The following is a 24,522-nucleotide window of genomic DNA, read 5'->3' on the forward strand; positions in this document are numbered from 1 at the left end:
ATAAGTCTTAATTATCATCAAGACACTGCCAGAGCTTTAACAGAGCTCTGGGAGTCTAGATATTACTTAGAGAAACATTGCCTCATTGAATGTATTTAAGATTTTTTTCTTCTTTTACAGACAGTTCAAGAGGAAGAACGAGAGATTTACAGACAGCTGCTACAGATAGTCACAGGGAAGCAGTTCTCTATAGCCAAACCCACCACACATTTTCCTTTACACCTGTGAGTCACAGAAACATATTTCAAATGAATTTTATTCTGCATTTTGTTATTGAATGTTGAAATTGTTTTCTTTTCTTGCTAGGTCTCGATGTCTTAGTTCCAGTAAGAATACTTTGAAAGACCCACTGTTTAAAAATGGAAACTCTTGTGCAACTCAGATCATTGGCTCTGATACTTCTTCATCTGGATCTGCCAGCATTTTAACTGCCCAGGAACAGTTGTCCCACAGTGTGTTTTCCTTACCATCTTACACCCCAGATGCTGGTACATTTGGATCCAAAGATTCTGATCCTGTCCATCAACCCGAACATGACCACTCTCTTTCATATCAGGCAGATAACTTACCAGCTTCAAATACAGAATCTGAAGGTAAAAATGGAATTGTACAGCTGTAGTTTCAGGAACCAGTGAGCGGTTTATTGGATCTATGAGAATTGTATGAATTATAGGCAAGGTAGTAATACACATGTAACTTAATTAAGATATAAGATACCTTAAATACATTTAATTCAGTTAGCCATGCCATGAGTAAATGAAACATATAAGTAGCTTACTTTTTTCTTACAAATGATTGAGAGGCAAATGATTTCATATAATATTTAAAAGGTTAACTTCCTGAACAGTCTTCTGTCAGAGTATATTAAGCCCACTTACTTTAGTACTTTCTCTGTTTCTAGTACTTTACAATGAAAATTAAGTACTCTGAAGTTCTAGGAGTTTTGAAATATCAATTAAGAATTGAAGTAAAAGTTCTTAAATAAGTAGTACTTATAAAACCTGTGTAGTAGGTTTATGCATTTTGGAATGGTTGTCAGCAAGTTTTGAAAACAGAATTTTCTAACTTTCAGCTAACCAAAATATTTAGTCTCTTGGAATTCCAGTTAATTAAAGGTTTTACTATGGTAGTTGTTTGTGTGTTTGCTTAGTTTTCCTCTCCTTTAGGTATGTATTATGTGTGTATTTATGGTATGTATTTAGGCATGTAACTTAAAGCAAGGTTTTTAATCTGTTCCTGACTTGGGGATAAAAATTGTTGGTGTCATCATTATATGGCTACACAAATTCACAGAAACTTAAAATTTTGTGAGGTGATTTACTGAGAATTATTATTAAAAGCCTTTAATCTCAGAAGCATTTGTTTTATGTCAGATGCTTAGATACAACTAAACTGGAACAAATATACAATATGGAATGGTTTAGTTACTTCCTTATACCATTTTTTAAATATTCTAAATGAGGTTCTAATCATAGTGCTTTAGAAGGATATGATTCCTACCTTTATCAATAGAAAATAAGTGCTAGAATTTGTACTGTTTGGACTCTGCTGCTTCTCACATAGCTGTTGCTTTCTTTCTTTCTGCCTTCCCCCTCTTCCCTTCCTCCTTCCCTTCCCTCTTGCACCTTGATCAGTCTCATACTGGTTCATGAACTAAAGACTTTTGAGAGATCTTGGCATGTTCTTATTTCTCAGGAATAGAAGAAAGAAGCACAGGGAACAAGCACAGCCCAGGAGAAGATGCTGAAGGGCATATATACTTTTCTTTGGCTTTATTTGTGAGACAGGCTCTTCACTAAGCCCTGTTTGTGGCTCAATGAAAAGGGACCTGCCTGTCTTTCTCTTCCATCTTGCCTTTATCCTTATGCTGTGTTATTTTTATGGAAATAGAATATAGCAAAGTATGGGAACTTAAGCTACAGACATCTAGAAGGTACAGCCATGTGGAATTTTGTTAATGATAGGCCCTTGTGTTTTTTCTTTAGGATCAGACTCTGTGATTTTACTCAAAGTGAAAGACTCCCAGATTCCAACTCCCAGGTAAACTTTGATTAAAGGACATTCTTAACATTGTTTTCCCTCTCTTTAATCACAATTTCTTCACTAAGAGTTAAGTAATATAAAACAGCCTCAACTCAGACCACTCTTATGTGTTGTTTGAATTATTTCAGTAACTTCTTAATTGATCTCCTTTCCTCAAACCTCCATTGTGTTCTTCATGCCATTTTCCACCGTGTTCTCTAACCCATTCTTTGCCTTGTTCATTAGTCCATCTTCAGTTCTGCTGAGTGAACTTTCTAAAGTGCTTATCTAATCATTCATTAAACTCCCTCAAGAGTGGCTGATAAGATGTGGAATCAAGCCTGAACTCCTAGTACAGTATTCAGCACTCTTCCTCCACATGCCTTGCTTCCTCTCATACATTTTTTCTTTAACAGATATTTATTGATAGCCTAGGGGTGCTGGTACTGGTACAGACACTGGAGGTAATAGCAGTTAACAAAATGAAGTTCCTACTCTCAAGAAGTGTACATCCTAATTGTACCAAAAAGACCTTGATGCTGGAAAAGGTTGAGCGCAAGAAGAGAAGGGGGTGACAGAGGGTGAAATGGTTGGATAGCATCACCTAATCAATAGATATGAATTTGACCTAACTCTGGGAGATAGTGAAGGACAGGGAAGCCTGGCGCGCTGCAGTCCATGGACTTGCAAAGAGTTGGCCGTGACTTAGTGACTAAACAACAACAAAGGAGAGGGATGGGGGACAAATAATAACAAATAAATATACATATACCTGGTAGTGATAAGTACCATGAAGAAAGATAAAGCAGGGTAATATATAGACTGGGGATTGGGAGTGCTATTTATCTAGATGGTCATGGCACATTTCTGCTAAGATGACATTTGAGGAGAGACATAATGGAGGTGAGAGAAGGAGCCATGTGCAAAATACTGGATTCTTTCATGTGTTTATTATATGCTGACTTACAAGATGATAGGTATTTTCATACTTTCACATGAATATGTGAAGTGTTTCTTCTGCCTGGTATATTCCCCCTTTCCCCCTTCAACTTGTCTATCAGTCAGTAGTCTTTTTCTTATCTTTTAAGTCTCAGTTTAGATATGATCTTCCGTATGAAACTTCACCCCACTGAGAGGTACCAAGTATTTCTTCCTCTGTAATCCAGTTCAGTTCAGTTCAGTCGCTCATTCGTGTCCAACTCTTTGCAACCCCATGAATTGCAGCACCCCAGGCCTCCCTGTCCATCACCAACTCCCAGAGTTCACCCAAACTCATGTGCATTGAGTTGGTGATACCATCCAGCCATCTCATCCACCGTCGTCCCCTTCTCCTCCTGCCCTCAATCCCTCCCAGCATCAGAGTCTTTTCCAATGAGTCAGCTCCTCACATGAGGTGGCCAAAGTACTGGAGTTTCAGCTTTAGCATCAGTCCTTCCAAAGAACACTCAGGACTGATCTCCTTTAGAATGGACTGGTTGGATCTCCTTGCAGTCCAAGGGACTCTCAAGAGTCTTCTCCAACACCACAGTTCAAAAGCATCAATTCTTTGGCGCTCAGCTTTCTTCACAGTCCAACTTTCACATCCATACATGACCACTGGAAAAACCATAGCCTTGACTAGACGAACCTTTGTTGGCAAAGTAATGTCTCTGCTTTTGAATATGCTATCTAGGTTGGTCATAACTTTCCTTCCAAGGAGTAAGTGTCTTTTAATTTTCATGGCTGCAATCACCATCTGCAGTGATTTTGGAGCCCCCCAAAATAAAGTCTGACACTGTTTCCACTGTTTCCCTATCTATTTGCCATGAAGTGATGGGACCAGATGCCATGATCTTAGTTTTCTGAACGTTGAGCTTTAAGCCAACTTTTTCACTCTCCTCTTTCACTTTCATCAAGAGGCTTTTTAGTTCTTCTTCCCTTTCTGCCATAAGGGTGGTGTCATCTGCATATCTGAGGTTATTGATATTTCTCCTGGCAATCTTGATTCCAGCTTGTGCTTCTTCCAGTCCAGCGTTTCTCATGATGTACTCTGCATAGAAGTTAAATAAGCAGGGTGACAGTATACAGCCTTGATGTACTCCTTTTCCTGTTTGGAACCAGTCTGTTGTTCCATGTCCAGTTCTAACTGTTGCTTCCTGACCTGCATACAGGTTTCTCAAGAGGCAGGTCAGGTGGTCTGGTATTCCCATCTCTCAGAATTTTCCACAGTTTATTGTGATCCACACAGTCAAAGGCTTTGGCATAGTCAATAAAGCAGAAATAGATGTTTTTCTGGAACTCTCTTCCTTTTTCCATGATCCAGCAGATGTTGGCAATTTGATCTCTGGTTCCTCTGCCTTTTCTAAAACCAGCTTGAACATCAGGAAGTTCACAGTTCACGTATTGCTGAACCAGTATGGTAATCCAGTAGGTTACTGTTAATACTTAGATTGCTATGTCTGCCATATCGGGCCTTGGCAATCAATTGCTAGGATAATACTATTATCAATTTTCCATTGAGACGATTAGGGATAATAAGATATTCTTTCTTATCTCAATTCCCCTACATCTTTGCAGTTTCCCAGTATGTGGTAAGCTTTTTAGATATTTTAAAAGTATTCTCAAAAAAAAAAAAAAGTATTCTCTAGTTAGTATAGTTTCTCAAGAAGACTTTACAGTTTAGATTCTTTATAGTTTTGGGGTTTTTCTGAGTTGGATCTGGGTTCTGATCTTGCCTTTTCCAGGCTTCATGTAACTTTGAACAAGTTACTCTTCTAAACCTCAGTTTCCTTATCAATAAAATGCCAGTATTAATACCTTACTATTGAATTGTTGTGAAGGTAAACTTACAGATAAAACACTTATAAAAGTGTTTTATATGTATGCACAAAAATAGGTGTTCTTTCTTGGGAAAAAGTTGATTTCATATAATGAGTGCTCTGAGTTCTTCTTTACTGAGTCTGTCTTTCCTTTATGGAGAATTTCTTTTACTGATGACTGAACGTGAGATGGATGAGAAGTAGTCTTGGGTGAGGCTCACTGGATAATGCTGTCTATCAGAGTTGGAGCCTGCTCTCTCAAGGCTTGGTTGATTGGCTCCTTAATCTCCCACCACTGCCTCTCAGTTAAGTTCCAGCAATGAAGATCTGCCCTTATTTCCCAGAATATGCCATGCATTTTATGCCTTTGTGTTGTTATACATTCCAACCCCTCCCCCTTCTGCCTGGAGTTTGCTTTCTCTCCTTGTCCACTTGTTATACTCTTATCTTGCTTTTTAAACTCTGACTCAGGTGTTGGTTTTTTCCTCAGGACATTTCTCTGGCTTCTCCAGATATCATTAGTCTTTTCTTCCAGTACTTCTGTCTCTGTCCCTTGTGTTACTAATATCTTTGCACCACCTCCTGCTTTCAATAATAGCACGTGGCGCATTAAAAGTACTTAAATAAATCTTGGTTAAATAACAAATTTCCTAGAAAGCCTGAAATACTCTCTTGAGTAGTCCAAATACTCATCATCTCCATTGTGGCTTAATGCTTTGGTTTATTAGAAGACACTTTACAATAATAGAACACAGTCTGGAATTGGACTGAGGTAGTTTCTAATCGTGACTCTTCCAGGGCAAATTATTCTTTTGAACTCAGTTTCCTTTTCTCTACAGTATAAGTAATGTTTCTCTATTACACATTATATTGAGGCTTAATAATTTGAGGATTATCATAAGGCTTTGCCAATATGTAAAACCTCCCAAGGAGAGTTTTGTACATAAAGTACTAAGTAGGTGCTTATTGCATCAGTTATATGAGAAGTAATATGTAATCTCTGAAAAGCAAAGGGATTTTGCTTTTCCTTTCCTTCTGTGTGTTACTTTCCTACACCAATAGATACCTTGATGCATTAAAGAGAAGTGCTTGTCCTTTACATTATTTATTTATTCAACAAATATTGAGTGTCTGCTAGATGTCCGGCACTATTCTTGGTACAGAGGATACAGTAGTAAATACAAAAGACAAAAATTCCTATCCTCATCAAGTTTATATTCTAATATGGGGAGCATTGGGCTTCCCTGATAGCTCAGTTGGTAAAGAATCTGCCTGCAATGCAGGAGACCTTGATTCGATTCCTGGGTCGGCAAAATCTGCTGGAGAAGGGACAGTCTACCCGCTCCAGTATTCTTGAGCTTCTCTGGTGGCTCAGCTGGTAAAGAATCTGACTGCAATGCAGGAGACCTGGGTTCAATCCCTGGGTTGAGAAGATCCCCTGGAAAAGGGAAAGGCTACCGCTCCAATATTCTGACCTGGAGAATTCCATGGACTATGTAGTCCATGGAGTCACAAAGAGTCAGACACGACTGAGCGACTTTGTTTTTTTTTTTCTCTTTCATGGGGAGCAGATTTGAGTAGCATGATCCAGTACCGTGAAATTCTGCGTGATTGCTTGTCACATCGTCATATTGTGCAATAGATGTGTTCTCACGTTCATTTATCTTTAGTATCATACACTAAGTAGTCTGTCTCAGTGCTTCCACTGATCTCTGTGACTTTCTTTCTTGGCTGTTACATCAGTTGTTCACTGCATTAAGGAGATGGGCTCCTTCTCTGTGTTCTCCTCTTATTGACCTCAGTGACAGTGAATAGGTAATAGAACAGTATTTTTATCACTAAAGCCCAAAACTAAGGGTTACTGGGAATACTGATTCTCAGAAGTTAGGCTTAGGAGCAAAAGATTACCTCTGAGCCCTTATTTTTGCCTTTACAGGACAGATTGTAGAAGTTTAAAAACTGAAAGGGACTCTCATCTCCATATTTACAAACCCAGAAATTGAGGTCCATGTAAAGGGAAGTGACTTGCTCAAAGTCACAAAGCTAATCAGGGGCAGCTCTAAGAGATTCCAGTCTCTTAACTTTCAGTTTGACACTCTGTTAACTTGTTCTGCATATCTGAAAGTTTTCTTTGGAAAAGTGCTCACTTGCCTTTCTTTTGGTTTTGTGAGAACTCCTTCAGTTAGAGGGGAGATGAGCAATGAGATAAGAAAGTTTGAGAAGAGCAAAAAGGCTCTAGAACAAATAGCATACCTGTGACTCTGCTAGCATTATTCCCTTGGGTTGTCAGCAAGAGCTGCGTGGAATAAAACTGGTCTCTTATCTTTGGAAGGGAGTCATATTGCTGATTATCCATGTTGGTTCATTGGTTCATTAGCCATTTGATATGGACTACTTTGTGAGTGGGGACTTTCAGTATCTACTGTGATGTGGTTGAATGTATTTTGACTCAAGCAGACCTACAAGAAGTCCAACAACCCATAATATTTTATTAAGCCATTAATAAATCTGTCAATCTGAGCCATTTGGAAAGAGGAACATTCTAGTTATAATATATTACCTTGATAAATGATGTATTTTTCATGTCATGTTGGTCTTTCTTACAAGTAAGGAGCATGCTAAACTTAATTTCTTTGCTGAATGTTGGGTCATCTTTTTAACTATATGTGCGCAAATGACTCATATTTGTTTTCCTTTGCTTCCCAGTTAGAATTGTTTTATGTAATTTAGGTCCTTTTATTTATCCCATACTTATAAAGCATTTGTATAAACTATTAAATGATTGGTTTTTTTGATGAAAATATTTGATATTCTTTTAAGTCTCCTGTTCATTTGTCACATTTTTCTTTTCCTGCCCATAGTCCTACTTTTTTCCAGGCAGAGCTGTGGATCAAAGAATTGTAAGTAATTATTTTTAGTATCATTTTGCCTCTTCATCACTTTCTTTTCAGTTAGAAGAAATCAATTAGCCAATCTTGCTACCTATTTTTAGTCAGTAAAAATTTCCTATTTATTTATAAAATAACTTCTAAGTTACTGAGTTTTAAAAGTTTTTTGGAGTTGGAACATTTCTGTGCTCAGGTTTATTAAAGCTGTAACAATTGTTGAAACCTAATTGAACTGGAAAAATGTTTCAGTTAGCTATTAAACAGAAAGGAAAATAAATGCCTTTATTTTCCTATCAATAAAACTAATTTATTGGATAATATTATTTCTGGAGTTTGCAGAATCACTGAACATTTAGTTTCTAGTTTCAAGGACTCACTTTGGTTATTCTAAATCCCTTGGTCTGGCAGATTTTTTTTAATATTTATTTATTTGTCTGCGTCAGGTCTAAGTTATAGCATGCAAGATCTTTGTCATGTCATATGGGATCTTTCATTGTGGCATGAAGGCTCTCTACCCTTGACATGAGACTCCAGAGCAGGTGGGCTTAGTAGCTGTGACATGTGGGATCGTAGTTCCCCAACCAGCAATGGAACCCACATCTTTTGTATTATTTTCGTCTTTGGGATTCAATCTCATTTTTGGATTTCCAGAATGAAGCTTTACTTTCTCCTTAATTTTAGAAGCATGGTTTAAAAAAAAAAAAAAAGACTACACATTTACAAATATCCACAAAGTCACTTGTTCATGTTTAACAACAAATTAATAATTTTCATCATTTCAAAAAACTAGTAAGGTAATTTCAGTAACACCATGTAGTTTCACTTTGTCTTAAAGCAAGTGTACTTAGTATAAGTTAGTATACCTTATAAGTTAGTATAAGGGTTTTAGGCTTTTTCTCTTGAGAGTTTTATATTTAATGCTAATTGTGCATCAGCAGTGTTCTTGATGCTAAGTGAGTGGTCTGCATTTTTTGTTTCCTAGAACTAGTGTTTATGATTCTCGAGCAAGGGAAAGATTGCGCCAGATTGAAGAGCAGAAAGCACTGGCATTACAGCTTCAAAACCAGGTAAAAAAGTTTTTTTGAGATATAAATGAATAGCACATCCAAGTTGAAACTAATTTTGGAAGGTTACCTGAATTTGGAATCAAAGCTGTTGAATTGCAAGATAGTATGGTAGCATAGCCTTGCTATGCTCTGTGTTCTTGGTCTGTCCAGCTAGTCCTACTTATTGTACGTAGACAAGCAGTAGATTTCTGTACTCCACTTATTTTGAAGGTCTGTCTTTCAGAGACTGCAGGAACAGGAACATTCAGTACATGATTCAGTAGAACTGCATCTTCGTGTGCCTCTTGAAAAGGAGATCCCGGTCACGATCGCCCAAGAAACAGGGAAAAAAGGTCATAAATTGACTGACAGCGAAGATGAATTTCCTGAAATTACAGAGGTAAATTATATAATATAAATTCCTACACTGGCAAGTGTTGTGTTTAGAGAGAATTCTTTGGACAAATTTCAAACATAAAAGTAATAGATCAGGGACTCCCCTGGCGGTCCAGTGGTTAAGACTCAGTGCTTCCACCTGCAGGGTGTTTTTGATCCATGGTCAGGGAATTAAGATCACAAATGCTGAGCAGTGCAGCCAAAAAACAGACAGGAAAAAAACAGTAGTAGAACACCTGGTATTTAATTTGTATTCCATAGTCCTGCTTTCATTTGTATTGTGTAACAATATTGGCTTTGTTTTTGAAAGATTACTGAAAATGCAGGAAAAAATTATGGGTGACTTGTAGTGATTTCAGTGAAAAAGCATTCAGTAAATTTGTTTCATTTCCTGTGCATTTATACTTAATGCATATGTATAGTACTTTTACATCAAATAATAAGTTGAGCCTTACCATTTTTTTTAAGTAATAAAAACTCAGTATAAAAATTTGGAAAATACATAAAAGTCTGCATACATTTAAAAATAATCTGTTTCTTAGTTCATTCTTCTGTTTGAAAACCTGTCATATAGCTGGTGAGTATAACACATTTATTAACACTAAAGTTGTGCTGAATTCTACATTTTTACATTTAAAAAAACAAATTTTTCTGGGAAAATGTGTCTAAAAGACATCACTACTTTTACTTCCTTATTACCTTTGAGAAAGAGTCTGTTTCTCAGGAAATTGTTTGCTCTGAAGATATATAATTAGGTCTTTTAATGGGCTTAGGAAATTTGATAGCAGAAGGTTATTTCAGACTCAAGAAATAATATGAAATAAGGGTCTGAAATGTACTGAAAAAGAGAAGGGAGGAAGAGCTAGGATGGAAGGAAGTAATCAGGAGATTACTGGAAGGAATAGAAACCAAAATGTTAGGAGTAAATGGTTGATTTAAGTCTGGGGATTGCATGGGGCTTGATGAGAAATTGGTACATCCAAGACCATGTATGCCTAATCTCTGACCCTTCTTGATTCCTTAGGAAATGGAGAAAGAAATAAAGAATGTATTTCGTAATGGGAACCAGGATGAAGTTTTGAGTGAAGCATTCCGCTTGACCATTACACGCAAAGATATTCAAACTCTAAATCACCTTAACTGGCTCAACGATGAGGTAATCTCACACTTGTTTTTATATTCAAATAGAACGTGAACATCAAGTGCAGACTAAAGGCAGTTCCCAGATATTAAGGTACATAAAAAAAAAAAAATCACCTGAGATGTTTGTTTAAAATATGTATCTCTACCATACTGCCTCACACTTAGTCAGGAAAATGGAGAAAGCTATGACAGCTGATTCTGTCCTGCTGATTTACCTTTTTGTGTATTGAAGATTTGGATACTGATAGAGAGGACGTTTACTCATTGGTATTTTTACTCTTTAAGCCACCTGCCATGCAGTTCACATCTTTTGTTAAGCAAATATTTAATAGCTGACCATGTTGCAGCACATGAAGGAATACTTTGGGATTTCCATATAGAGATCCATTTCTGTTACCCTTTCTCTCTGTATTTAGGTCACTTAGGTTATGAGTGGTAAGCTTTCTAAAATAGCCTATATTTGTACATGATATGTTTTAAACTGACATTGAAGAAGTTTTATTAAATATTTGAGGTATTGAGTTTAAAAATGTTACGGCTCTTGGCTCCCGAATGTTCTAATTATTTTATGTAGATTATTTGTGTTAGAATCTTCAAACTGATCTGTCCTATTCCTAAACCTGTAGGAGCCTGTTTTATTTCACAAGGATATTTTCACAGCAAAAGAAGAGAAATGGGTTGGGGTTTTCCCCTAAGTACCTGCCTCCTTACTAGGAGCATTCCTGCCTAAAATCTTGGGTGTACTCAAGTTTCATCGCTATGGAAACTTTTTAGATACTCAATATAGTAAGCACTAGATATTCTAGGGGGCTTCCCAAGTGGCTCAGCAGTAAAGAATCCTTCTGCTAATGTAGGAGATATGGGTTCGATCCCTGGGTCAGCAAGATCCCCTGGAGAAGGAAATGGCAACCCACTGCAGTATTCTTGCCTGAGAAATCCCATGTACTGGCAGGCCACAGTCCATGGGGTCACAGAAGAGTCGGACCTGACTTAGCAACTGAACAAAAACCAAATATTCTAGATACCAGTATCCTGGCCTTGTATGTGTATGACCTTCCAAATATTAATATTTGGCCAACATCAGTTGGACATTTACCTCATGTTAGGCACTAATCTAAGTGTTTTATGTGTTCTGCTCATGTCATAGTCACCACAACTCGTGGAGATGGATGCTATAGTTTTATCATCTCCATTTAATAGATGAAGAAATAAGACATAAAAAGATTAAGAAACTTGCAAAGATACATGACTTTGTAATAGCAAGCCAGGATTCAGACTCAAGCATTGGGTCTTATCTGTTATATCATACTGCCTTAGAATCTTAAGTTGGATCCTGTTTCAGGATTAGATATAGGGAATTTTAGAGCCATATATCATGTCCAGTTGGTTGATTTTCTGTGGGATTTGTTGAACTAGCCCATTCTCTTTGCCTTTGGTGAGTTTATAAGATAAAATTTCAGAAGTTCATCACTCCTTGAATAGTATCTTTGACAAAGAATAGTAAAGAAGGCATGGTTTGAGATACCGTCTTGCTTTACAAGAAACAGCTCTTGCTTCTTGTGGCCCAGAATAGTGGTATTAGAACATTGGGTCAAAATAACAGGAAAAAAAAGAGCTCACCAAATCAAAGAGCAAAATAAAAATCGAGAACAGTCAAAAGTATCCACCAATTAAGTATTTTTCTTTGAAGATGTTAATGTGAGGTCTCTTGGCAATTTTTACCTGCTGCTTTTAAATGGGACCCAGTTATTCTATTGGGATTGCAGCTTGTTTGTTGTAAATTACCCAAAAACTTCTAGGGGGCAGCAGTGAGCAGGACATGAGCTGAGTTCTTGTTATACATACTGTGGTAGTTACCTCAGTGAGCTCCCTTACAGAGGCAGCGTTCATCAGAACATATTTTCCATTCCCTGGGTCCATCAGAGGATTTTTAGCAAGCAAAGTTAATGGAAATTGCATTATTTAGAAGAGAAAAGGGGAAGGAAAGATCCCTTGTCTACTTTATCTCTACCACACTTACCCGTTTGTAAGGAGTCCTTGTCTTCTGAGTGGAGAATAATGTTAACTGTGAAAGCAGGTGCCAGTTCACATGTCCATGATGATGATGAGAACTGTTTTAATAAGTACTTTAATAATTGTTTTAAAAAGCATCATTTTCAAAGTACCACACTTCTCACACTTTCAGAGTTACTGCCCTTAAAAAGCTGATAACATTCTGAAGGGGAGTTAGTAGATATCCTTACGTATTCATACTCATTTTGAAATATTTAATTGTTTCTCAATTGTGAACCTTCAATATTTTGCAAGTAATTTTCTCTCTCTTCAATCCTGTTCTCCTTCCCTCAAATAGATATTTTCATTAATAGCCTTTCTTTTATTTTTGTTTCTCATGTCAGTTTTATAGACTTCATTAAAATTTTCTCCCAAGAAAGGTGATTGACATTTTACAGACAAAGAATATAAGATCCTAGAAATGAAAGGTATCAGATTTAGCTTATAAGGAAAATAAAATCAAGAAGTCCTATATTTGAGATATGTACAAATAGCCATTAGGCTACTCTTTCTCAAGTCGTTTTTCCAAAAGAAGAGTAGGCCACAGTGCCTGTTCTTGCAATAAGCTTTCCAAGGTATTTGTAAGAATGGATTTGTATATAAGTGAATAGCTAAATTCTATGCAAATTCAAAGGACTAATGAAAGGATTAACATTGTACCTCACTGTAAGAAAATGAAACTTCTCAAAATTGGAATGTGGGAACTGGCTGCCTTGCAAAGAGTTACAAAATGAGACTGGAAAGGTGAGAACATATAGATGGAGATTTCTGTACCAGGTCTGGTGATTAGTGATAGAAATATCTAATTAAGGGAAGGAAGACAGGGTTAAAGAGAGGAGGAATTAGTTGCAAAAGTAGATTGAAAGTCACAAATGTGTAGTATCATGTATGAGACGAGTCGCCAGTCCAGGTTCAATGCACAATGCTGGATGCTTGGGGCTGGTGCACTGGGACGGCCCAGAGGAAGGGTATGGGGAGGGAGGAGGGTTCAGGATGGGGAGCACGGGTATACCTGTGGCGGATTCATTTCGATGTTGGGCAAAACTAATACAATATTGTAAAGTTTAAAAATAAAATAAAAATTAAAAAAAAGAAACAAAAGGAAGTATTTTTAAGTAAATGTCAATTGAAATAGCAAATAGAAATTGTGTATTATTTCCTGAAGATAGAGTTGAATAACTTATGGAATACAACTCTAAGATTTCAGGTTAATGATCCTGAAGTGAGGACTACTTTAGGCTTTGTGTTTCTCTTTATGGCCTGCTAATTCTGCTCTTAGAGGGCCTAATAGTTGTTTTATAAAGCATCAGATAAATTTAGAAATACGTGAAAATTATTTAGGCATACAAATAAGTTTGACATCTTCTGGTCATGATAGAATAAAGTAGATCAGATTTATTCTCTCAAATAGAACAGTAGATAAAACACCTGAAGCAGCAATTTTCAGACACTGGATAACAGTGATTCCTGAGAGGACGGAAGTGAAAAGCATGAACCTGTGATTCCCACAGCTTCCTGGGGTGGTGTGCTAAAGGGAGAGAGTTGGTAAAAACCTGGCAGTGCCTGGCAGTCTTGCTGAGTAGAGGAGACACTGTTCATGGAGGCCAAAGTGGCTAAGGTTTGTGAGATAAATACTGGTGGGGAAGTTGCTGAACAAAGAGAAAGCTCCAGAGATGTGCAGAGGGCCCCCCTGGAATCTTTGGCTGAGTGCTGATCTGTACATATATGGCAAGAAACTACCAGTGGCTGTGGAAAGAACCACCAGGAAGAAGGAATCATCACAAGCCTGAGAGCTAACACAGGTGCCAAGAACAGATTATGTCCCCACTAACGGGAGTAGAAGAGTTGTAGGACATTGAATAGCGAGTCCTCAAAAGGGCATTGCCTCAAGAGTGGGGCCAGAAAGGCAGGCCCTAGAGTAAAGGCTGCTCTGGACCCATGGTAACAAGCTTAAATACAAGTCTTTAAAGCTTGAAACTGATCTAAGTAACTGAAGTGTATCACAGAACAAAACCCAACAATATTTAAAGGAATACAACAAATTCTGGTAATGACAGAACCCAACAACATTGAAATTTACAAAGTCTAGCATCTAATTAAAAATTCCCAGGCATGAAACAGAAGAAAACTATAACAAAGGGAAAAAAACAATCACTACAGAAATACCCAGAAAAGAAAAATATGTTAAAATTAGCCAACAAAGATATTAAAACAGATACCATAAATAATATTCCACATGTTCAGGTAAGTAGAGGAAAGTGGACATTATGAGGAGAAAAATTGAGAATATAAAAAAAGATCCAAATTGAATTTCTAGAGATGAAAAATTTAGTATCTGATATTAAAAATACATGAAATGAGATTAACAGTTTAGATACTGTGGAAGGAAAAATTAGTAACCTTGAAAATAGAGCAGTATGAATCATCCAAGTGAAATAGAAAAAAAGGCTGAAAAAAGATGACTGGAGCTTAGTGAGCTCAGGGACAATATCAAGTCTAAGCATGTAATTGAAGTCCCAGAAGGGAAGATGGGGTGTAAGTGGTATCAAAAAAATGTTTAAGGAAATAATGGTAGAAGATTTTCCAGATTTGGAAGCATACTGACAGATTCAAGAAATTCAGCATACCCCAAGAAAGAGAAATACCATACTGAAATGTATAGTAATCAAATTGCTAAAGACCACTGATAAAGAGAAAAATAATGAAAAAAGCAACCAGAAGAAAGACATATTATATACAGAGGAACAGAGATCTGTCAGAAACCATGTAGGCCAGAGAACAGTGTAGCTACATCTTTAAAATACTGAAGGAAAAAGAAAATCGTCAACCTAAATTCTATACCAGCAAATGTATCTTTGAAGAAATAAGGCTATATTTTTTTAGGCAAGCAAATGCTGAAGAATTCATCACCAACAGACTTCTTTAAGAAATATTAAAGGATATTTTAGGCAGAGGAAAAATTTCAGTTGACAGTTTTAGTCTACACAAGGAATGAAGAGCAGTGGAAACACTCTCATCCTTTATTATCTCTGGAAGACAAGGGACTAGTCAAATAAAGAAAACAACAATGTAGGGTTTATAACATGTTAAAGTAAAATATATGATAATCATAACACAAAAGGGGGAAATGAAAGTATGTACTTGTGTAAGATTCCTACACAATGTATGAAGTTGTATGATGTTTTATGAAGATGGACTACAATAAGTTACAGACGAAATCCTAGAGCAACCAGTAAAAAAACAAAGAGGTATTTTAATAAGCTGGTAATGGAGATAAGATGCAATTAAAAGATATTCAATCCAAAGGAAGGCAAAGAAAGGATACAAAGAACAGATGAGACACAGAAAAAAGAAAAGAACACGACGGTAGATTTAAAACCAGCCATGTCAGTATTCTGGTTGCTCAGTGGTAAAGAATCTGCCTGTCAGTGCAGGAGACTCAAGTTCAATCCCTGGGTCTGGAACATCCCCTGGAGGAGGGCATAGCAACCCACTCTGGTATTCTTGCCTAGGAAACCCCATGGATAGAGGAGCCTGGTGGGCTGCAGTCCATGGGGTCACAAAGAGTTGGACGTGACTTAGTGACTAAACAACAACAGTCTCAATACATTAAATGTAAATGACCAAACTCAGCATACCCAGTAGAAATATAATGTGAGCCATATATGTAATTTAAAGTTTTCTAATAGTTACATTTTAAAAAAGGAAAAGAAACAAGTAAAACTAATTTTTATAATATATTTTATTTAACCCAATAAATCTAAAATATGTTTATTTTGGCATGTAATACATATTAAAATATTATTAATGGTATATTTTGCCTTCTCTAAAATATACGTATTTTACACTTAGAACACATTTACACTTACAACACAATTTGAATTAGTCAAATTTCAAGTGCTCAAGAGTTATATCTGGCTAATGGCTACCGTACTGGACAGTATAAGCATCCAGTTAAAAGGCAGAAATTACAGATTAGATTTAAAAATATGTCACATTTAAAAAACATTTTAAATGTGAAGACACATACAGGTTAAAAGTAAAAGGGTGGAGAAAACATACCATATAAACAATAAACAAAGGAAAGGTGAAGTAACTATATTAATATCACACTGGTAGATTTCAGAGCAAGGAATATTACCAGTGATAGACATTTCATAATGGTAAAGGGGGAAATTCATCAAAAGGAGTAACAACGTAAGTATGTATGCACCTAATAACAGAACTTCAAAATACACAAACTAAAAACTGAAAAAACTGGAAGGGGAAATAGACAAATTCATACGTAAGTATGAATGTTGAAGATTTCAGCACCTCTGTCTCAATTATTAATTGCTTCCAAGTGAAGTGAAAGTGAAGTCACTCAGTCGTGTCCGACTCTTTGCAACCCCATGGACTGTAGCCTACCAGGCTCCTCTGTCCTTGGGATTTTCCAGGCAAGAGTGCTAGAGCAGATTGCCATTTCCTTCTCCAGGGAATCTTCCTGACCCAGGAATCGAACCCGGGTCTCCCGCATTGCAGGCAGATGCTTTACCGTCTGAGCCACCAGGGAAGCAGGGCCTTCAGCAGATGTTAAATCTAAGTGATGCTCAGTAAGAGAAGAAGCAGCCTATAAAACATTAAACTCGACTAGACAAACCTAGCACAGGAAATAGATTTTTCTTAGGAAAGAAAAACTGATTGAATCAAAAGGTAAGAAAATGAGACAACATGAAATAAAGTAGTTAAGTGAATATGATGGTGTCTCCCATATGCTAATGATCAGAATGGAAGTTACAATGTAGTCTTTCTAACATGACTCATTGGACAATTCCACATCATTATAGATTACCTCTTTAAAGTGTTTCTAATAGAACTAGTCCTTTTGATAAACTAGGGATTTATGTCAGGTCACAGGGAGAATAGTAATTACAGTTGTCATGACTCCATAAAAGTAGATGCTGCCTGTCTTTCTCTAAAACTTTTGCAGTAATTCTAATCGTTTGTTACTTTAATTTGCATCTGAGAAAAGTCCTGGGCACAGTGAGGGATGCCGTAACTCAGAGCTTCCCTTAAGTCTGCTATCGTGGTTTCTATAGTATTATTAGGTTTAGGTCTTAGGAGTGAGTGACCTTCTGATTTATAACATTCAGAGGTTGTTGCTTAGTCTTTTGGGTTTTGTGGTTGACAAGGATAAGTCTAATTTAAAAATAAGAATGAGGAGGTAGAGGGGAAAGTCTGGAGGGATAGAGTAGGAAAACAGCTTTTTCTTTTCTAAAAGTTATCTTGATCTCTGCTTCAGAACACTGTCATGCTCAGGACTTTTAGAACACTTTTTTCCAAAGTCTGTTCTAAGGCTTCAGTGTGTGAAATTGGGAAGGGTTAAAAGTTAGACTTTACTGTTAGTGATGCATTTTACTTCTAAATGCATGAGAAAATAGTTTGGCTGGTGTACTGCTTGAGAAGGAAGATACAAATAGCAGTGGTCATTTGTGTCATTGTGGTAACATACAGGCAAGGGATTGAGTACTGAGTTTGAAAACATTGTAGACTTTTCTTTTAAAGAAACACTCTTTTCAACTTAGCCTGGCAGCTCTTCACATAAAATCACAAAGGAACAAGACACCATAAACAATCATTCCACCCCCAAACAAGATTGCATAGACAAGTAGACTCTCACGGCGAAGGCTGTGAAGGAGGCAGGAAAGGCAGTACTTTAGGCACTAGGGACTGCAGCAGGCAGAGGCAGTGTGGGCCCCTGAAAGAGTGGCAAGTGCAAGACAAACAGTAGGTACAGACAGACAGACTTGTTACTCTTCATCCCCAATTCCAAAGGGAATTCAAGATCTTTTGGAGCTAAGAAGAGTCCCATGTACAGAAAGACTCTACCACAGGAGGGGAGGGACCCTTGCCGTCACAAAATATAAGCAGCTGCTCTGACCATCATTGCTTCTCTTTTATCTTTGACACTGTGATCCCTTTTCTCATTTCTTTTTCCTTCATCTTTAGCCCTCCTCTGTGAGATGATGTGTAAGATTCTTTTTGTTCTTCTAACTTCTAGCTTTTTTTTTTTTTTTGTGGTGTAATTGTGTCTTGGCTGAACTATGGCAATTTTCCTTATTTGGACTGAGTAATAGCTGAAAAACTGAGGAGAGAAACTTGGATCTAAATTCTGCTTCAGATGTCAGATTACACATCCTCAGCTAATAGGAGGGAACAGTGAGGCCACCAAGTCCCCTCCTCCTAGGATGCAGGGCAAATGAAAAAGAGCCCAGATCACTCCCTAGAGCTAAGTAATGAGCTGACTTTGGAGGAGGCCATTTCCCTCACAGTGGAGAAACCTTGGTGGGAGGGAGAAGTAAAGCAGAGAAGAGGGGTTCTCAGTGTGGTGCCCTGATCACTAGGTCTCTGTTCCTGTTCAACTGGCTTGGTCTTTAACTTTATAGGTCCACTCTGTCAAAATAACAAAGTAACATAAGAAACCAAACAACTCAGGCTGTGTAAGTGCAGCTGAGCTTAATTGGTTTCTGGCACTCTTTCCCCCTGAAAAACAGGATAGTCGTATGTAGCATGACGCTCATTTATGTCACCCTTTTCACTTCAGGGTAATGATCCCAGATATACCCCTCTGATGGGCACCTGGGGGAGATATATCTCTGTGGCTTTCACGTGCTTGCTACTGCTAAGTCGCTTCAGTCATGTCTGACTCTGTCTGACCCCATAGATGGCAGCCCACCAGGCTCCCCCGTCCCTGGGATTCTCCAGGCAAGAACACTGGAGTGTTGCCATTTCCTTCTCCAATGCATGAAAATGAAAAGTGAAAGTGAAGTCACTCAGTCGTGTCCGACTCTTAGCGACCCCCTGGACTGCAGCCTACCAGGCTCCTCTGTCCATGGGAATTTCCAAGCAAGAGTACTGGAGTGGGGTGCCATTGCCTTCTCCATTTCATGTGCTTGGCTGTCCTTATCTCTCTTGTTCCTTCCACCTCCATCTTAAGTCCTTATTGCCTGTTGCAATATTTAACTTGTCTGCCCCCATGGAGGGTTTGGCTTATAGTGATTGACAGGTTGTCTGCCTGTTTGCTTCACCCCTTGAATTGAAGGGTTTCGCCTCATGGCATGGGTAAATGTCATGGGATAGAATACCAGAGGAATCAATCCCTTTTTGCTAATTTTCTCTCACCGGAGGATGTAGATTATAGCCAAGACATCTGTGCTTGCTGAGCAGGTAGATCCTCCTGCATTCCTAGCTGCCTTCACAAGCCTACAAGCATCCTTTAGCACCATTAACCTCAAGGATAGAGTGAGATTAAAAACCTGAATTGGAGAAACCTACAATCCTAATTGTGTCCTAATTCATTATCATTGTTTTAATATGATAAATAGGTAACTGAGCTCTAGTTACCTATTGGGCATCACACTAGGGAGAGAATCAGCCGCCACCTGAGCCTATTGCTCTGTCTTCAGTGCAGGAAGAACAGTGTCTTTCTCCGGTCCTGACTTTCCTTCCCACCACCCTCAGAGTGCTACTTCTTGGTGAATGTGGTTTCCCTGCAGCTACCTAGGCATCCTCATCTGTAGGCCCTTTCTCCAGTCTAGACCACGCTCCAGTGTGTTCCTGGCTACATACCCAGTATGTAGTTGCCTACTGTTGGGCAGTAGCTCACCGCTCTGGCATCTTAGTGTGTAAATATTTGTCAAAGGACGGGGGTGTTTTCCCATTCCCCAAAAAGCATTCTGAAAAATGTGCCTGTTTTCTTAGTCATATTTCCAAGCTTTGGATCAGTTAGCCCATTCATTCCTTGCAGTTGACAGACACTGGCCTGACCTCAGCTGGCCACATAAGTATGCAGTAACTTCCGGCACAGTAACTTTGAGGCTTTAATACCAAGAAGTCCTAGACCTAAAGGAACTGTGGACAATGTAGTCACTATTAGAGAACACATCGTTTCATTAACATATCTCCCATGTCAAGCGTTTTAATTTCTTTCACTCATACTTGATATTGAAGAAATAAGTGGAATCAACAAATATAAGGCAGCTAGCCTTATAGATTCTAGGAGAAAACTTGACTCTTCATGTTTGTGGTTTTACTTTCAGGTCTGACGTAATGTAGGTTATAGTATATCCATGTCTGCCTGGATAAAGGTGTTGTTGCCAAGCTACTACAAGTTTAGAGATGTTGTTCCAATATAGTTGATGGTTTATTCTGTCACTCAGTTCTACTTGAGACCAAAACAGTTTGCTTCTGCTAAGTAACTTGTTAGGCTGAAAATACAGTCTTAAGTCATGGGGCAGAGTTTTCTGTCTTTGTGCAAAATCAGGAGACCTACATAGAAGGATTGAACTACTAATCTTAGTTTTTATTAACACTAGACTCTGAGCTCAGAGTTTAAGTTGCCTGCACAGTCCCAGCAGACTAAAGGAACTGCTAATGTTTGCCTTGCTGAACTCCTGCTTGTAATGTATACCTGCACATACTCCTTCCTTTCCTTTTTTCTGACTCTGATCTTGTAGTACTTCTTCCTCCTCATTTTCCAGTTTTTTTAACCTAATCTTCAGCCTTCTACACGTCTGGCCAACATCTTTCCATATGTATCCTGAACCATATATATGTGTATCAGCCTTTTATGTTTTCACTGTTTATAACCACCTTGGCCCCCTCTTTTCTAATCAGAATTTGATATAGGGATATTAGGCCGTTGGGTGTTGAGGTCATAACTGAATTGATTAGGGAACTAGCCTATGCTGTGCAGTATAGCAACTGTGTTTCCTTCTTACAACACAACTGTTTTAAAAGGCTGGAGTATCTAATTTAATACATATACTTTCTTTCCACAGATCATCAATTTCTACATGAATATGCTGATGGAGCGAAGTAAAGAGAAGGGATTGCCAAGTGTACATGCATTTAATACCTTTTTTTTCACTAAGTTAAAAACGGCTGGTTATCAAGCAGTGAAACGTTGGACAAAGAAAGTGGATGTCTTTTCTGTTGACATTCTTTTGGTGCCTATTCACCTAGGAGTGCACTGGTGTCTTGCTGTGAGTGCCTCTTTTATTACTGATAAAATTCGAAAGAAGTCTATATAATAGAATACACAGAGAGCAATGAATACTAGTTCTACATAGATGATTGAAAGAGTAGCATTTAATTATCTAAAAATTGGATAGATTAGCAAACTCCCTGTCAAGAGTGGGAGATACTTAGACTTTGAAAAAAGCTCTGAAATTTTCTTTTCTGGAAATACTTAAAAATGGAGTTATAGTCAAAGCAACCTAAAGGCAAGGAACACATGGGGAGAAAAAGTGATTTCTTAATGATGCTGCCAACTCAGATTCTGTGACCATTATTTTCTGCCTAATCATGATTTGCCTTGCATACTTGATAATTTATTATGGCTTCCCTGGTAGCTCAGACAGTAAGGAATCTGCCTGTAATGCGGGAGACCCAGGTTTGATCCCTGGGTAAGGAAGATCCCCTAGAGAAGGGAATGGCTACACACTCCAGTATTCTTGCCTGGAGAATTCCATGGACAGCAGAGCCTGGCAGGCTACAGTCTGTGGGGCTGCAAAGAGTCAGACATGACTGAGCAACTAACACAAACATGACTCTGAGAACATGGATACATTAGCTTAATATATTAATAAAAGTATACAAGTTAAAGCCTGTCTTGAATTATATTTGAAAAGTATTAAGTCAAAAGGAAATTCTCCAAGAAACAAAACCTAGAATCTTTTACCATCTTTCTGAAAATGTGTGGAAATGATCTCACTTAGTTTACATTCTCTGAAGAGCACATCGTGTCTTCACTGTTGCCTCCGTTGGAAATGGAGACCCTGAAAACTAGAAAAAGGTTTCAGGGCAATTACTGGGCCACTTAGTCAGCCCCCAGCATAGTTCTGAGTAAATAATCACCCTGTTCTTCTTTCCTCTGCAGATGAAGCATGGTATAATGCTAAGTATCCATCAAACTTGTCATGATTTCATAGGAAATCTGGCAGAAGGTTCCAAGTTCCAGGGAAGGGAAAAGCTGAGATTTTCTTCAGTTCATAAACACAGAGAATTTTTTTTATTCCCAGGTTGTGGACTTTAGAAAGAAGAATATTACCTATTACGACTCTATGGGTGGGATAAACAATGAAGCCTGCAGAATCCTCATGTAAGTAGGGAGTTGAAGACGAAGAGTTTGGTGTTGGATATATGTTTTTCTAGCTGTTGAACTCAATTCTCTGATACCTTCAATGGAGTGGTTAATAAAGGAAATGTTCATATTGATTAAGATGGATATTTTCCATCTAAGTAAAGTTTAATAATAATATAATAATACCAAAAATACATCCTGATGGGCATAATTACTGTCCCAGTGCATGAAAATAAAGAGTGGATATAGACATATAGATACAGAAACTACTTAGAAGTCATTTATCCCAACCTCCTAATTTTTCAGATAAAGGAACCAAGACCCACAGAGATGACTTTGATTTGCTCAGGTCCTACTAGTTAATGGCTCAACTAGGAACCAGAATGCAAATCTGGTTTACATTCCACCTGTTTCTCTTTCTAAAACGTCTGTGGCCAGGAGGGAGTGGGTTCCATGAGGTGGATTAATTGATTTGGATTGAATTTTTATACAAAAGAATCAAGACTATAAATAAATATATACCTCAGCATTGCTAGAGAAACATTTTCCTTCCATTAGATTGAATTCTAAAGGACCATATAAACCAAGGAAAAGATCAAAACTCGTTCCTCAGTGGGGACAGTAGGAAGAAGGACCCTGGGTATTGAAGGCAGAGGTCTTGCTTCTCTGGAGCTGACAGAGTGGGCATGAATTGTGGGAGTTCTAAAGATTCCCTGTCCAGCAATATATACTGTTTTCCTTAGACAGGGCAGAAGAAAATTCTTCCTGAGGATTGTCAGCCCCATTTTTGCAGAGGCAGCTCCCCAAGCTCATCTCATTCTCTCCCAATACCTTAGGCAATATCTGAAGCAAGAAAGCATTGACAAGAAAAGAAAAGAGTTTGACGCCAATGGCTGGCAGCTCTTCAGCAAGAAAAGCCAGGTACATTTCATCTTGGTGAGATGGAAATCCTGAGATTAGAGTATTGGTTAGAAAAGGAGTATACTGCTTGGGCCCTGGCATCCTTCTAAGTGTCTGGCCTGACCTCAGCCAGGGAAGATAGAGTAGAGTAAGCTATCTGTGGGAAAATCAATAATACATTTTTTATGAAGAACTAGGTTTTCTAAATGCCCAGCTATTTTGCTAAACTTTCATCTATGGGAGAAAATGTTTGCAGACTGGTTGGCCCTTGTGGGAGGGACCAGCTTTTACACCCTTGGGTATCATAGAAATCTCAGATAGTCTCCTGTGTGATAAACATGAAGTACACAGGCTGGACTGAGATGCTGAATTTTTTTGCTCTCTGAGCCTATGTTGTTCTGAGTGGGGGACCAGGACCATCTCTTTAGAATTCAGGGAAACCTGGAAAATTTATATCCTTTGGTTCTTATTTATAATTGAATAAGAAGGAAGGAAGCTTGGAAAGATGTCACCTTTTTGTTATTTTTTGCCTTTTAGGAAATTCCACAGCAGATGAATGGAAGCGACTGTGGCATGTTTGCCTGCAAATATGCTGACTGTATTACCAAAGACAGACCAATCAACTTCACACAGGTACGCCAAGCCTTCGGGAGGGGGCTCTGTGACCACCCTGTGTCCGGGCTGCCTGATAGATGTTGTTCTCTCCATTTGCTTCACTTAGGGGGCTCTGCTTCATTCTGTGGCTCATAACCCGGGGTGGTTGCTACCTGTGCTACGCCGTAGGAAAAGGAAGGATAATGATAGGCCACATCCTGGGTCACGATACATCATATATTGTAGTTAAGGAATCCCGGCCAATAGGAGAGCCTTCTTCTCTGCTCATATACGCCGCCTACCCCAAATCCTGTAAGAAGCAGAAAACTGGGACCAGAGCAGGTTTCCTCAGTTTCCCTTTTTTTGGTAGCAATGAAGTTTTGGAACAGGCCACACCTTGATCTAGTGTAGTTTGTTATGCTGCCCTCTTCCCCTCGCTTTATGCAGCTGATCAGTCTTCCTTAGAGTTTGTGATTGTTAATTTCTGTCCACGTGGTCCTTTGGAAACCAAAGTGAATTGAGGCTAGAGATTATAGTTTATTTGGTGTCCTCCACTTAAC

The 24,522-nt window shown here is 38.2% G+C and overlaps 1 protein-coding gene across 6 annotated transcripts in view; it reads left to right on the forward strand.

Annotated features, from left to right (window-relative positions):
- SENP1 (SUMO specific peptidase 1) overlaps positions 1–24,522 on the forward strand; it is a 52,728-nt gene that overhangs the window by 25,636 nt on the left and 2,570 nt on the right. For all 6 annotated transcript variants that reach the window (XM_024991961.2, XM_024991964.2, XM_024991962.2 and 3 more), the window contains 11 exons: positions 121–224; positions 307–593; positions 1,986–2,040; positions 7,682–7,720; positions 8,691–8,775; positions 8,999–9,154; positions 10,175–10,306; positions 21,165–21,368; positions 22,407–22,486; positions 23,305–23,389; positions 23,906–24,001. In XM_024991961.2, coding sequence (XP_024847729.1) covers positions 121–224; positions 307–593; positions 1,986–2,040; positions 7,682–7,720; positions 8,691–8,775; positions 8,999–9,154; positions 10,175–10,306; positions 21,165–21,368; positions 22,407–22,486; positions 23,305–23,389; positions 23,906–24,001 — 1,323 coding nt within the window. The remainder of the gene's footprint in view (positions 1–120; positions 225–306; positions 594–1,985; positions 2,041–7,681; positions 7,721–8,690; positions 8,776–8,998; positions 9,155–10,174; positions 10,307–21,164; positions 21,369–22,406; positions 22,487–23,304; positions 23,390–23,905; positions 24,002–24,522) is intronic.

This window comes from Bos taurus, chromosome 5 (genome assembly GCF_002263795.3).
Source record: "Bos taurus isolate L1 Dominette 01449 registration number 42190680 breed Hereford chromosome 5, ARS-UCD2.0, whole genome shotgun sequence".
NCBI classification, from domain to species: domain Eukaryota; kingdom Metazoa; phylum Chordata; class Mammalia; order Artiodactyla; family Bovidae; genus Bos; species Bos taurus.